Genomic DNA, 15,476 nt, shown 5'->3' with positions numbered 1-15,476 from the left:
TCTGTAGACAGTAAACATGACAGTCCAGTTGTTTTAGATCCCCTGGAGCTTTTCGGACATGTCTACAAACTGTGGCTTGCCTTAAAAAAGAACAACCTAGAACAATGATAAAGGATTGTCTACTTGGTGCCAAGTCAATGTGTTGAAATATCTGACAAAACAATACGATTAACTTTTATGACCACGTTTTGTGCTTTGCAAATTTCCTATAATTTCCTGCACAAATTTCCAGCTCCCTGACTGCAGCACCAGCAGCAGCAGCCAGGGCAAGTTTGTTGCTCAAGTCTTTTGTTTAGTTTTGCACTACAAATATTTTGCCACTTGCCCCAGTCGCGAGTCATAACCACTATACTATGCCATGCCACCTTATAGACCCATGGACCCGCGCTTGTAACGGATTAACCATTGTATAGTAATGTAGTTCAAACAGCACATTCACCCATTAACCCACAATTGCCGCCGGACACACAGCTTTTTCCCCTTTTCCACTCAGTTTTCCATTTTGCATTTTTCATTTTCCATTTTCCATTTCAACTGGACACACCCAGAAAGAGCTGAACGACAAGATTGCGGAAGATCTATCATATTTGGGCTAAGGAATGGTTTGCTGCTGACCATTTGGTGGCGCCCGAGCAGGCCGAAATTCGTGAGGTTTTTGGCTCGTTGCCTGCCTTAGTTTAGATTGCTGACTGAGGATTATTTATTTTTAAATATTTTAATGATTTTTTTTATATAGCAAGCGGAGTCGTAGGCCAACACCCTCGCCATGGATTATGTAAGGCGGGTTTCTGTTCTCTCAATCGCTCTGTGCGGCAAAACGCTTTCGAAAGTTGCAGCTGCTGGATGCAGGCCGCAAACTGAGACAGTTGAGTCGGTTACTCGGTTACTGGGCTACTCGGCTAGCTCCACATGACACAATTTGTTAACTAGATTATTATGTAAGGCCCACTCTCTCCCTCTCTCTCACTTTTCCACCCGGTTTGGTGTCTAATCAAACAACATGCAAGCAGCCGCCTGCCTGCATATGCAAAAATAACAATTAGCCATCATTTTGATGCCGGCAACGAGCGAAAACAAATCCCAAGACTTCAGTTCACGCCACTTCACTTTACTCCACTCCACTCTATTTCAATCCAATCCAATCGGTTGCAGACAAGCTGAGATGATAATTAAATCGCTTGCGTTGATGGGTTGCCAGGCCAAATTGAGTTGACATCTTGTGTAGGCCTGGCTAATTGATGGCCATTTCTTGGAACTAAAGATTTGAACCTCAACACAAAAAAACATATGTTTATTAGCAGCAAATGCGGAAGCAAAAACCCTAATTTATATTGCCTTTTTTCCTCACCTAATAGATCATTAATTATATGAAAAACAAAAGGCACGCAACACACCTTCAATTTCGTGCAGACAAACAGCATAAATAAATATATAGTATAGACAAGATTTTTTTTGACCAAATTGATCGACTGTTCGTTCTTAACTCATAATCTCAGCTCACTTTCAGTTTCGATATTAAAAGGCAATTCATTTTTTCCGCCACTCCGACTGTTGTTGATTGTGTGAGAAACGCTGCAACTCCCATATTCGCCGGTGATGATTAATGGAGCCCCTTTGAAGCTGAATGTGCCCCCATCTGGGATGGTCTCTCTAATGGCCCACAATTGTGGCTCAATCGCTGTAATTAACCATCGGCTATGTACTGTGTGTACATATATTTCTGCCTTAATTATGTCACTTTTGCAATGGTCTATAGTCAATTTGCACAGCGATAGCGAAATTGTGTCAAGTTCAGAGCCACTGAAGCGGGGATTTTACATTTCCACGTCTCATGAGGAAACTCGCTTTGGCCAGCTTTCAATTGCTGCGAATTTATGGGTTTTTTATGGGATTTCCACGCAGTTGCTTGGCCAGCTGGGTTGACATTAAGGCCAAACGAGTTGTGCGTTTACGCACGATTCTGTTGCCAATGAATGAATGGAAATTGTGGCCGGTAACCCATTGATTCGAACAGATATTTGGCACGTGCTGGTTGGACAAGCATTTTGTCATTGTTTTGGAAAAGTCTGAATGGTAGACACAGTGGAAATCTTCCTTTAGTAAATATTGCACTTAGAAATATAACAAGTATTCATTATCCAAGATATCCTAATATAAGAATATATTTTAACATTTTATTTGTGATATAATTCAACTTATTTTATAAAATTGTTTATTTTTAATTAATTTATTATATCGCTTTTATTTCAGCAGTTTTATTGGACTTCCTAGTTCTTTTTCCTTAAATCTTATCCATTCGTTTAATACCACTTTACCCATGCGATAGCAATTATTATTTATGTTTTTAATTGGATTTCATGGTCTTTTGCTTTATAAAGTTTTATTTTTATTATTTTATATCTATTTTAATACCACATGCACTACTTTGCTTATTTTTTGTACTCCATGTGAAACAATTAATATATGATTTTATTTAAGCTGGTTACTACTTTTCGATTTTGTATTTGCGTGTTTGGTTTTTTATTGTTCTACTTTCAGTTTTTTTTCTTTTATTTAATCTAATTCGTTAAGATCACTAAACCAATTACTTTAAAGTTTCCATCGTATATATCTGCGATATTTATGCTGATGAAATTGGTCTATAGCTTTGATCAATTATTTTGTAATGCCTTCATAAAAAAGGGGTGCAAAACACATTTAATTTTCATTTAAATGTCGCATTCGTAATTTATTAAACTGAAATTGGTACCTAGATTTGTTAAGTGTAAATTCCCCGCTGATTGCAGTATTCTTTTGGCCACATTCGGTAGCCAAAAATCGGTTTCCCGAAAACCTTTTTAGCTTTATGGCTTCATTACATTTAGGAATCCGGCCACATAAATTATGTTACACATTGTGGAGCCCAGGCGGCAAACACTTTGCCCGAGGCATTATTCACATGCCCCAGCGAGCGACTTCGACCAGAGCCACTTCATCATCGTCCAAAAGTGCGGCCTTGTCAATGCCGCTTCGGATTCAGAGGAGAAATAATAATAAAACCCGCGCATATCTGGTGCAGCACCCAGTAAACAATTGCGATTGTTTTGCAGTTGCAACTATATAGTAGCTGCAGTTGCAGTTGCAGCCACAATTTTTCTCACACATCACTCGATTGAGTCAGTGGGGATTTTTTTTTTTTTTTTTTGGAGTATGAAGTATGGAGTATGGTGTGTGAGAAATGCCACGATCCCCACCCATCCACTTGAACCCAGGCAATTAATGTTACCATTTCAAATTGATTCTGACTATTCCACTTTTTGTTTTAGCCTGGCCAGGTGTAGGTGCTGGCGTGATTTTGAAAGTGCAATTAAAACGCGACTTTTAACAACTAAATTAACTTAATTAAGTATCTTTTAGGTTTACTTTTACTTTCGTCAGATCTGCTCTGGTCCGTTAATCAATTAGCTTGACCCTGAATTCGTTTTGTGCTCGTAAAACGCCAAGCACTTTAGCGTTTAATTATTTTTGGATTTCCCGACGGGGTGTTTCAAGTTAAACGCAGTTGGTGAATTGCTAAGGGCAAAGAAAATACTTGCATGCTAAGCAGATTAAGATTAATGATGCAGGGAAAACTATTAAAATGGTTCCAAAATTGCATATCAAAGTGAATTAAATGATTTTAAATTGGCAGATTTAGCTAAGAAGTATTTATTTTAAACGGGTTTTTTATTAGGTTTTCGTTTGAGCATGAACTAATTATTTTATTAAATTTTTTTACTGTGCCTAGCAAGCTATTAAAATGATTAAAAAATTGACTATTAATAAATAAATGAAATTTGATTTTAAATTGACTGGTTTAGTGGTGAATTATTAATTTTAAACTAGTTTCAGTTTTGGTGTAATTAAGTTTTCATTTGAGTATGCTGTAATTCCTAATAATACATTTTAATATTGTGCTTAGCAAACTATTAAAATGATTATAAAATGCATATTAAGAAGCTGGGAAATATTTGGTTTAATCATAAGTTAAGATAATACAGGCTTAAGTTTTGACAAGGGTATTTTTTGTTTCCATTTCAACATCAAAAAATAAGAATTGGTTTAATTACAGACTTAAACAATATTGTTACTTTATCAAAATATATATTTAAATTAAGAAATTGTGTACAAAGTGTAATTTATTTTTATCTGTACTTTCTCAGAATTCCTGGTTGATTAGTTGGCCCAATCGTCTTCTGCCACTGCAAAATTTGTCTCTCAATTGTCACTTAGCTTCGTGGGAAGCTCAGAAATAAGTAACATATATGTAGACGCCAACACCCGACTAGCTGAGATCTTTAGATTGAAATGTTGGAATCATAATTCCCGAGATCAGCAGACACCAGCAATTTGTCGAGCGATTGTAGCACGTTTAATTACAATAGAATTTGCATTCGAATAGAACACCATATATATATAAATATACAGATATATAGTTATGGCTGGGCATGAATCACTTGAAAGCGAATGCCGCTTGCTGGGTAATTGCGAATAAATCGAAATGCATTTCGTGTAAACGTGTTAAAGAGCATAGACTAAATGTGAGGCACAGCCGAAGGTCGCAAGTGGTCAGCACACTACGTCAGCACAGAGCAAACCCATTGAAACTGTAATAGTAAAACACAAATAGTAACAACTGCGGATTCAGATTTTCAACAGATTTTCTAAAGATTTTCCCACAGCCAGCGCAAACGCGTTTGGGCGTTTACTACTGCCAGTTGGCTTTATTTTTATTCCATGCTGCTTTTTTTTTAATGGCCAACGGCGCCGTCATGACATTAAGTGGCCAACTATAAACGCGTTCGGCTTTAATATTTCATATCCTGCAGACAGACACTTCTCTTTCGGTTCCGTACTGCTACACCCACCAGAATCGGCAGATTTTGGTTCGGCTTCTGACTTTTCGAACAAATTGCAGTGGCACTTGGCCTTTGCAATGGCGACCTGGAGGTCGGCCAATCCATAAACACAATTCAGAGGTGGCTGCGTGATTTTGTTGAAGCAAATTACAAGTTCTAAGAAACATCTAAAGATATCTTATTTCTCACGACTGCTATGTAAATCCATATATAATTAACGCCAATCGGGGCGAACAACTAAAATAAATAGAAATCAATAAACAAATAATGGCACACTTTAATCAACTTTTTATCGCTCGTTGTGGTTTGTTCAAAGTGCCAATAAAAATCTTGTAGAAAAATTAATGCTTACACAAGACGTACTTTGAAATCCAAGTACGCTAAGCACTCTAAACCTTTGACCTCAGAAAAGAGAAAGCAAACTTTAAACTGCTAGACATAAATCAGGTTTTGCAAGAAATTAATAAACAAAAATTCAAATAGAAAATCAAGGTATGAATATAATAATTCTAAGTAGAAAAAACATAAACATAATAATTCAAAATTAAGAAGACATGAATAAAATAATACTTATCTTCAAAAATCATAACAAAAACCGTAAGATTAATTAAAATTAAATGCAAACATTTCCAAAAAAAAATTAATTGAAAGAATATAAAAAATACCAAGTGATAAATTCAACAAGCCTAAAAGCTCACTTTATATTTTACTAAAAATTCTGTTTATTCCCAAAATACATTGAATACTTAATGGAGCTGAAATACTTTTCAAATTAATAACTAACCAAAGTCAGATACTGCCAAAAACATTTTGTGGACCACCTTTGGATCCTTGAATACCATAATCATTTAACATTTATTCAAGAAACTTGGCCACATATCATGTTTGTTTTTGTTTTCAATAAATATTTTGTAATATATAAATTTGGGCTTAAAATCTAACAACATATTGTTGGTTATTATTATTAAATGTATTTCGAATACAACAAGAATCATAGATAATATTAATATTTATAACTAATATGGAAATACTTTGGTGTGTGTGAATGTGTGTGTATATGCAGAGAGCATGGAGTGTGTGTGTGTGTTAGTCGATATATTGTTTATAAATACAATGTAATCATAATTTCTAATTTAAAATTCTGCTCTGGTGTTTCTAATTTTAATTAGAACAGTGGACAATACTTGGCATTTGAACATTCGTTCAACGGTTTGTGACAATGCAAATTCTAATTTTTCGTTAAAAGTTTTATTTTAATTTGGTTTTATGGCTTTCGGTGTCTTGTAGCGTTAATTCTCTTCAATATGGATTGTTGCCAGCATTGCGTTTGCGTCCCATGTTGCAGATCTTAAAGTGGCAAGGCGACATATCTGAAAGGGTGGTTAAAAATAATATGGTTAATATGCTTATTCATGGCCTTGTGCTTAAGTTCATGCAACACTTACATTGTTTACGAACTAAATTTGGGAATTGCAAATAAATCACATGAAAATAAAACAATCCAAAAACATAAATTAGTTAATCATGCCACATACAGGAATTATATCAATATTTTATAAGGCTAGTAGTGGGGGAGCTTTAGAGACTTAAAAACATTAGTTTAGATAAATATTTTTGAAAAACTTAAACCAATTGACAATAATAATCTATTGCTTTCTCTTTAATAACTCTCTTCCCCATAAAAAGATAGTTCTTAGTGCACTCACATTGAACATTCTTCTTTGTATTGTGATCCTTGATGGAATGTCCTGGCAATATCTTCTTGATGGGCATTTTGGTCAGTTCGTTGACGAGGTTGTATCGTAGTTCTTGGCCGCCTCCGTTTTCGCCGAGCTTGTGTAGTTTGGCCAGCAGACGGGTGTTGGACACCTCCGGCTCCTCGCTCTCCTCCTGGGTAACTCCAAAATCATCATAGTCGGCGGTCAGCAGGAGATCCCTCAGCGATGGCCATTTCCTGGCGAAGGATGGCCGTTGCTGCTGCTTTTGTTCCTGTTGCTGGAGCTTCTGCAAGTCGAAAGTAGCAGCAGATGGCTTAGTTTCCTGTGGTTATACCAATTTAGGTGGGTTTAACTCTTACCAACTGTTCGCCATAATAGTTGTTGTCCTCATTCACATTTCCGCTTCCCAGGAGCTCACTGAACAACAACTGCGTGTTGCGGGATGGGCGGGGCAGGGCGTTTGCCGGTCCAATCGCCATTGACAGCAGCACAATGACAATGGCCCAGTGGGCGGTGGACGAGCAGCCACATGTGGTGGGCGGCGACCGGGCAGACATCCTCAACTGCGGAATTCAAAATCAATCAAAACATTAAAGGGGGTCGGTAATTTACGTATTTTTAGCGCGTTGAACTTTAAGTTATAAATATGAAAAACTAGGTAAATTAGATTTTTTAGATCTAGAAATTTTGATAAACTAAGGTAACAAAAGGGCAATCAAAAAAGATTTAACTGTAAACTAAAAATATGGAAACTAAATACATAAATACATAAATACATAAATTAAAACATAACGGGGGTAAATTACATATTTTTATAAGCTTTAACTTTATAATTTAAATATCTCTTATTTATTTATTTTACTTGTTAAATATTATGACTATTATATTTTTTCAAGCTCTAAATCTAGTCAACTAGGAAATTTATGAACTTGCATTATGGGTAAGTAAAAGTGCCTATTTATTTTTCAGTGGCCTCAAGCTGATTATTCTATTGTAACTAGACCAGCTAAGTTCCAAGACGTTATGTTAATAATCTTGAGGGTTTTTGTAAGCTGCAATTGTCTTTGAAATTAAATTTAATAACTAAAAAAAGTAATTAAACAGTAAACAACATTTAGGCTAGAACAACAAGGCAGGGGCTGGAACACATGACCCAGCCACCCCAAACTCCTGCTGCCACCCCATCTCCAGGACCTTCCAGGACCCTCCTCCAGTGCTTACGCAAAGGGTTTCCTATTACAAACAACACAAGTTAACAGAACAACAACAGCAGCAAAACGAACTGTGGCAGGCTGAGCAAAATATGCGATGTGAATGTTTCCAAGGGGTTTCGTTCGACCCACTCGAGGTGTTGGGTACTTCAAATAAGTCACGTTGCAGTTGGCCAACAAGTTGGTTGGCCTATTCTCAATGGAATCAGGGCCGTGTTCCAGTTAAAAGTTTTGGCTTTCCTAATGTTTCGCCATTCTTAAAACAGCCGAGGGCTTCTTTGAATGCAGAGTTCACAGATTCAGGTCACATTGCAATATCATCACTTGATATGCTGCGAACACGGGTCATCCGCGGTTTAAGGTTGGGGAAGGATACGCCTCTCGTAATTGACATTTATGAAATATTAATGCCTAATTAAGCTCAAGCTTTGACGTCGGGAGTGACCGGAATAATGCCAAAGGTGGGCGGCGCGAGCTCATTATCAAATAAGGAGTGGGTCAATTTCGGGGAGGCTAGTCCATGACTTTTAAAAATTACCAGTCATTTGGGGTGGTTAGCAAATGAATGAATGGGATAACAAATGGGGGGATTCATTCTTAAGTGCGGGAAAAGTGAGTTAAACTAATAGTTGGAGTTTAAAAAGTGTGATGGAATAATGGTAAATAGTAACATTTAAAACAAAAAATTAAGCCTTTAAGAAATATTTTTTTTTTAATTGTTAATATGTCTAATTTGTTGGACTAAAAGTTGGAGTTTAAAAAGAGAATTGTTCACCAACAGTAAAATTTACAAGAAAATAGATTGCCTTATTCAAAGATTTTTTGTTAATAGATAAAAAAGATGATTATGTGCTCAACTAACGCGAATTTCACAGAAAAATACATCGCCTAAATTAATGGTTTCTTTGTTAATGAATAAATACAATTATGTCGACGTTTGTAAGACGTTATAAAAATATTTATTGGTTCTTATCTGCATTTTTAGTAGCATTATTATCTTCAACTCACCCTCTTTTCCCACCTTTATTTCTTTATATTTTTTCGGCGCCACGCAGCTGGCAACATATTTTCCATTTATTGCAGTTTATAATCAGAAATAAACGAAAAGTACGCCATTATTTGTTGTTGCCGCCTGAGCCAGATTTTTTTAGCTCGACATTTTCTTCTATTTTTTTTTTCTTTTCACCTCTTGAGAACAAGTGCAAGCGATAAACTTTGGCGATCGTGTCAGCGGCTTTTTCATCTCTCGATCGGTAATTGATGTCGCAGCGTAATCGCGCCAAACGCATTTTAATGACCCAATAAAACCAAATAAAAGTGTATAGCGATTTGAACGGAGCTGATAATGCACTGATGTTGTGGCTAATTTGCGATCCCCAGCCAAGCTCATCTCTATTTTGGTATTGGAGTCAAGGCCTCGCGCGTACAGGTTTCATTGAACCCTGGGCGGGATCTTTCCCCATAAACATAGTGAATAACTACTATATAGTATATACTACTATATATATACATATATATATATCCGGGAAGGCATTGAGCACTTGTCGAATTTATTTGACAGTTTCCCATGACGCGTGGTCAGGTTATTAAAAACACTCAAATTGAACAGTGTCCGATAAGCGATAACCAGATGACAAGGTATAACACAATAGGCCTTACTAAATTGCTAATTATGCAGGGCAGAAATTTCTACAGCTATGGCCACAATAATAGTATTACTTTTTTTAATTTAAGGAGGCAATAACATATTTTCTTTATACTAAATGCGGAATAAAAACATTTACTACATGGTTTTGTAAGCATAAAGACATACAATTTTTCTAGTTTTATTTATTATAGACTTCAAAATGATTTATAAAAAACAACGTCATTTATATTCTAATATATTCGGTTTAATAATATCATATATACATTTTTAATTAATCATGAAAAATAACAATGAAGATATATATATATTAATCTTAAGTCTAGTTTTACATTATTTTCTTTGACATATTGTAACTTTTTATATCGCTGTATTAATTTTTTTTTTATGAAATTTTAAGGTTGAGGTTTATGATTTCTAAGTAAAGTAATTATCAGAAAATTTAATTATTTGGGCGTGGGGTCTGAGTCTGAACAGCTTCTAACTGGTTTGATTTAGCTAAGGGTAGATGTAGCAATATAGTATTCTCCCAATAATTTTTGGTCACATTCTAGAACCTTTCCTAAGAATATACATACGTGTTTTGTGCGCAAGTAAAATCCTAATCTATGCGCAAAAATTCCGAAAATGCTTCAATCACAACATTTTAATACAAACTAGGCTGGTGGGCTCAACTTCTGTGACCCAAATCGTATCATCAACAGGGAATATATAGTATACAGGGAATATACAATAAAATCATTGGGTTTTGTTCTTTTATTTGCCCGCCATAAAGTGCGTCACCGGGCACGTCATAAAATATCGGACCACAAGCTAGGGTATATGTATGGGGAGAGCTAGGAGCTCGTTCTTATCAAGAACAATAAGTTCAAATCTACTGACACGCCCTCTTTTTTTCCTCGAGCTTCTCAAGCTGTGTAAACAAAAGTAATCTCTATCCCAATCTAAGTTGGAATCCCCCTCCTCCGATGTGATGTATAAAAAACTACGCAATACTTTCGATTCACGAGACTTCTTCCATTGAAACTTTTTGAATTGCAGCCCTGATAAGACGGCTACAATTATTTTCTATATGTGTGGAACATAATTAAAATCGAAAATCCCGCAATGAAATGACAGTTCTGAAAAAAAGCTGCTGATAATGTATAAATTATTGAATTACATATATATGTATATATATATATTCATTATCGATACGGCAAAAGTAATTTTCTTGGCGCCACTTAGCTGACCCTTGAATTTAATTCAATGATTCGATTTAATATTCAATGATTATGGAAAATCTTAGCTTTATCTTAATGGCTTATCTGTACTATTCATACATATAGAGGGCATGTTTAAATATAACTAAAATAGTTTTAATTACAAAAACATTTTATAAATATATTAAAAACTCACCTTTTTAAAATCAATTCGGTTTAACAAAAACTTTTTAAGATCTGTCAAGTTCTTAAAACTTGATCTCAAATTTAGTTTATTTCGGTTTACACTTCCACTTTAACTGTACTTTTTACTGTAACTGTACTTTTTTACTGTAACTGTAATTTTTTATTGAAACTGTACTTTTTTACTGAATTGTGACAGAAAAATATATTCCAAAATTTTTCAGCTATGCCACAAAATGTTTTCAATATTTTTATTTTTTTTTTGCTCCGCCTGGTGAATCTTAACCGTTGGGTGTGACAATGCAGAATAAGCGCAAATCCGTTGGGAGCATTTATTTATATAGGCGCTCAAAGACCGACGCCGCAAAAAAGGGTAATTCAACAGGTACAAATAAACAACCGACGACGACACTTCGGAACTGACAGAAGTCAAATGTTCGTGTGGGTGGGTTTTTCTTTTTGTTTTTTGAGGAGGTGTAGTATTTTCCGCCCACCGGGAGTCAGATTTTTGCTGGGCAAGGGGTGGCACGAGTACTTGAAAAGTTTTGGTTTTGTATTTTTATTTCAGCGAGGCTAATTTAAGAACAATCTTGGAATTTGGGCACTCGATGTTCTCGGGTTCTTACTAGTCGCGTTCTGGTTTGGCGACGAACTAAACCCAGCGGATCTTCAGATCTCACTAGAACTGAATCAAGTCGGTTCGAACCTTCGGCCCACGATCTTTTCATCTTCGTGCGTTTGTCGTGCCACGCTTTTGACAAATCGACCGATAAAGCCATGATTTATGATCAGCGCTATATAGTTAGTAGGGTTGTACGCTACAGCAATAGGAATGGGTCATATTGAATGAATTATGTCTCCCTCTGATCTATGAACCCCAATTACTTGTATTATACACGGGGTTTACTCCCTCGCTTGGTTCATTGACTCTAGGCGTAACTTTCCCAAGGTAATGATTTAGACAAGGTTTGCAATAATCTAAGTTTAGCGATGATTAGACTAGAGTGAGATTTTACAAAAGTTTAATTTTTGGTTTTAATAGGTCATTAAACTCGTCGTGATTTAGCTAGAATGTTTAAAAAGTTAAATGGGTCAATGTCGATTTGCAGTTTTTGAACAACGGATGTGGAAATCTCAAACTGTTTTTGCAAACTCATGGAATTAAACTGAAATCTTCATATGATTTAAGTTTCTTACACATTTTGTGACCTGTCACAAATCTAAATAAAATATTTTTAATAAAACACATCAACAAGAGGGATAAAAATAAATTCGCATTTACCAGAATTCATACAAAAATAGCATGGAAATTTACACATGTCCATCGCAAAGATAACTACACTGATCTTATCTTTTATGCTAACTTAATCATGGCAGATCTGGATTCTAAAAAGAACAAAAAAGTGACGCAATACCAGCCCGGGATTCAGTCACACAGAAACCAAAATTAATTGGGGGTGCCGTGACACAGAAATCTATAAATTTTAATTTCTCTGTGTTATTAAGATTATTTTTCGCTTATAGAGAATCTCCCCCAAGTTATTTCCTAATTCGAATGCGTGTTGGACAAAGTCCCAGCAGACATTAATTAAGTCTGTCTAGCCTATAATTAGATTATTTTGACTTTTTTAAAGGAGAATATCGAAAAATAGCATTCTAATCTAGGAGCCCACGCTCCTTCCGCAGACTATGTGATTAAATTGAATTTTATGGTTACATCACCCCCAAATCCGAAACCAAATCCGTCGGGGGAGTCGCGCTCATCACTTGTCCGTCTGATATTGATAAGCGGTTTTTTTTTTTGGAAGCAGCCTATCGCTGATAGCGAATCAAATGGCAATCATATCAGTGCTAATTGACACTTATTAAAACGCGGCCGTCGGAATTGACACTGCGTGCCGGAACAAAGGCAAAAGCACGTGCCGCACAATTATCAGCATTTGCGAACATCACGCGACTGCATGACTTTCATCAGGCCATCTTTATTATTGTGAAATGATTATTGAGTCATCTGATGGGTAACTTTTTCTCAAACATCCTCAATCATGCACTTAATTGCGCTTTATTGACACAGTCGCCTAAATCCAGTTTGAATTGCCGCCAAAGCTAGACTTAGACGTTTTGCAATACTGGCTGGGTGGAAATTCGATAACTAGTAAGCTATCGGTATTCCAATTAGATGTGTGCCCGAAATACACTTTGCTTTCTTCTTGGGACTTAAGAACTGTCGTTGCTATAAAGTTGTTTTTCTCAAAAGAATTATAATATTATAAAATTTTACCTATCAAGCCAGCGATAATAATTTTAATTGCAATAGGAATATTGATTAAAAAAAAATAATAAAAATATATTAAACCATAAGTGTTTTCGGTGAGGAATATTCTTAGATTAATTTTCCAATTCTCCTTACTTTATTGCTTTTTATTTGTTCATAAAAATATTTTAAAATTTTTAAAAATACTTGTAATTAATTCTTGTTTTATTTTTTTAATTTATATACTATAATATTTAATATATTTCGCACAGATCAAAAAATATGTTCGATTTCGTAGTCTTTAAGATTTTTAAATATGAAAAGTAAAAACAGTAATAAAACTGTAAATTATACTCTAATATATTGCACCACTAAGAGCTCAGTGGAACCCCTGCATTTCCAATTAGAACATATCGAGAACCGTCGTTCAGCTGTCGATGAAACCGATGTTTTGAAAACATCGATGTTGTCCCACCTCTACTGTGGGGGCGAAAATAAAAATAAGAATAATCATGTCTACGCTGCAACTGGAATTTTCGCAGGCAATGACCGATTTCAAAAAGATGTTCCCCGACATCGATCGCGAGGTGATCGAGGCCATCCTGCGGGCGAATCTGGGGGCGGTGGACCAGACCATAGACGCCCTGCTGGCGATGTCGATTGACAACCAGGTGAGCGAAGTGGAGGTGCCTGTGTATACTAACATCCAATGTACTAATGTGTACTAACTAACCCACTAAACGAAACGAAACGCAGAACGAGAAACTGCGCAATGAACTGGATGCTAATGTCTCGCCCCAGCAGAGCCTCATCAACCTGAACGATACGTCGGACAAAGACCTGCAGCTGGTGGACACCACGGATGGCGGGGGAGCAGTTGCTGGAGCAGTTGGAACACCTGGTGCCCTGCTGACCACCTCGCCGAATCACCAGAACACGGGAGCCTCGCCCAAGCAAAGACCACTGAGCAAGGGGAGCAGCAACAGCCAGAACAACACGCCCACCAAGCGCACCCGCCGCTGGAATCCGCCCATTCTGGGACCCCTTCCCGCAGGATTCCTTCGGATCACACCCGCACCCGGGCAGCAGGACTTCGAGCTGCCGGACGAACAGTTCGCCCTGATGCTGCAGAACGAGGAGTTTATGAATCAGCTGCGCTGGAACCAGGACTTCATGAATGCCCTCGAGAAGGAGCAGAGCGGCAAGAGCAAGGGCGGCGAGGAGGATGCACCCTTCCAGGAGCGGCTCAAGAACATGGGCAAGATGTCGCGCAAGAAGTTCCTGCAGATGGCCAGGGTTTTCACCTGGCAGCGCAACAAGAAGGTGACCACGGCCAAGCAGATAGACTCGTTGCCGCTGCGCGAGGAGCCCAGCGATGATGAGGATCACCATCATCACCAGCGGGATCAGCAGCAGCAACAGCAGGCGAACCAGCAGCAGCAGTCCAGCAGTCAGCAACAAGGGCAATTGCAGCTGCGCAAGTGAAGCGGCAAGAGAACGTTATGTTATCTTATCTCAATAATGGCCATAACGTGACGATCACGTGCGCTAAGTAATCTTTCCCCAGAAAAGCGAAAACCCAACCCAAGTAATCTCCAGGCAAGAACGAAATCTCCTCTCCCAATCTCAACACAAATATGCGATGATGGTATTACCCTAGTTTTAACCTTAAGTGCAATTTTCCTACCTACCGTGCAATATTCCCCCATCCCCTTTTTTCCTTGTTTGTTTGTATACGTTTAGGTTTTGTTTACCCCTTTCGTTGTTGCCAAATTAGCGTAGTTAAGTTTTATCCATTATTTGTAATCGAATCTAAAAAGGCGGCCTCCTTTGAGCCGCAGTTTGCTAGAGACAACCACACGTTCGACTGATTATAGAAAGCGTTAATTCACCAAGCATCACACACACCAGAAATCGTAGAGCACTTTGCTTAGCCCAAAAAACCTAGTCATAAAGCGGTACCCGGCCAATTGCCACTTATTGTACAGTAATCGAAACTACCCCGTAATCCCAGTCTTAAATTCAACTTTCTACATTTTAATTGCTGACGACCCGCGCGCTTCGCCAACATCTACAAATGCATTATGTACTATGATGATTATTATATTGTATACCCCGCGAATCTCTCGGAACTTGCATACCATATCAGCTGTGGATACAATGCAGTTTTACTACGCCCACTACGCCCCAACTTAACTCCGAATCAATCGATCCTATCGCAGATCTTACAGTGGATTAATATGCGTGCTATAAACTAGCAAAATATTATAATTATAAAGAGCGGCTATTTGATTGTAATTGTATATGTATAAATATTTGAATAACAACCTTATATAACTATTCCAAGTATCAAATACAGATATTTCAAAACTTCAATACACAAAAT

At 37.1% G+C, this 15,476-nt stretch overlaps 2 protein-coding genes across 5 annotated transcripts; one reads left to right on the top strand and one right to left on the bottom strand.

Moving 5' to 3' along the window:
• Nucleotides 1-5,972: 5,972 nt before the first annotated feature.
• LOC108145720 lies at nucleotides 5,973-11,502 on the bottom strand. Of its 2 annotated transcripts, XM_017271281.2 has the most exons (5): nucleotides 10,850-11,502; nucleotides 6,955-7,158; nucleotides 6,584-6,881; nucleotides 6,323-6,334; nucleotides 5,973-6,247 (listed from the first exon to the last, which is right to left on the bottom strand). In XM_017271281.2, exons 2-5 carry the CDS (start codon nucleotides 7,150-7,152, stop codon nucleotides 6,177-6,179), a joined length of 579 nt encoding a protein of 192 aa, XP_017126770.1. In that variant the 5' UTR covers nucleotides 7,153-7,158; nucleotides 10,850-11,502; the 3' UTR covers nucleotides 5,973-6,176. The 2 variants fall into 2 exon arrangements, with proteins under 2 accessions (XP_017126770.1, XP_017126771.1); XM_017271282.2 differs by lacking the exon at nucleotides 6,323-6,334.
• Nucleotides 11,503-13,556: 2,054 nt separating this feature from the next.
• Nucleotides 13,557-15,466, top strand: LOC108146244 (CUE domain-containing protein 1). Of its 3 annotated transcripts, none has more exons than XM_017272179.2 (2): nucleotides 13,557-13,761; nucleotides 13,892-15,466. In XM_017272179.2, exons 1-2 carry the CDS (start codon nucleotides 13,603-13,605, stop codon nucleotides 14,573-14,575), a joined length of 843 nt encoding a protein of 280 aa, XP_017127668.1. In that variant the 5' UTR covers nucleotides 13,557-13,602; the 3' UTR covers nucleotides 14,576-15,466. The 3 variants fall into 3 exon arrangements, with proteins under 3 accessions (XP_017127668.1, XP_017127667.1, XP_017127669.1); XM_017272178.2 differs by having other exon boundaries at nucleotides 13,847-15,466; XM_017272180.2 differs by having other exon boundaries at nucleotides 13,558-13,761; nucleotides 13,895-15,466.
• The last annotated feature ends 10 nt before the right edge of the window (nucleotides 15,467-15,476 follow it).

This window comes from Drosophila elegans, unplaced genomic scaffold (genome assembly GCF_018152505.1).
Source record: "Drosophila elegans isolate 14027-0461.03 unplaced genomic scaffold, ASM1815250v1 contig_208, whole genome shotgun sequence".
NCBI lineage: Eukaryota > Metazoa > Arthropoda > Insecta > Diptera > Drosophilidae > Drosophila > Drosophila elegans.
The sequence above is the reverse complement of the archived record's forward strand: the minus strand, read 5'-3'. Positions and strand labels throughout refer to the sequence as shown.

What these genes read in the sequence shown, in the direction of transcription:
- LOC108146244 (XM_017272178.2), top strand. Translation starts at nt 13,603, where the DNA reads ATGTCTACGCTGCAACTGGAATTTTCGCAGGCAATGACCGATTTCAAA. An exon ending in CGATGTCGATTGACAACCAG is followed by an intron (nt 13,762 to 13,846) that starts GTGAGCGAAGTG and finishes AACGAAACGCAG; the next exon opens with AACGAGAAACTGCGCAATGA.
- LOC108145720 (XM_017271281.2), bottom strand. Translation starts at nt 7,152, where the DNA reads ATGTCTGCCCGGTCGCCGCCCACCACATGTGGCTGCTCGTCCACCGCC. An exon ending in ACTATTATGGCGAACAGTTG is followed by an intron (nt 6,882 to 6,954) that starts GTAAGAGTTAAA and finishes TTCGACTTGCAG; the next exon opens with AAGCTCCAGCAACAGGAACA.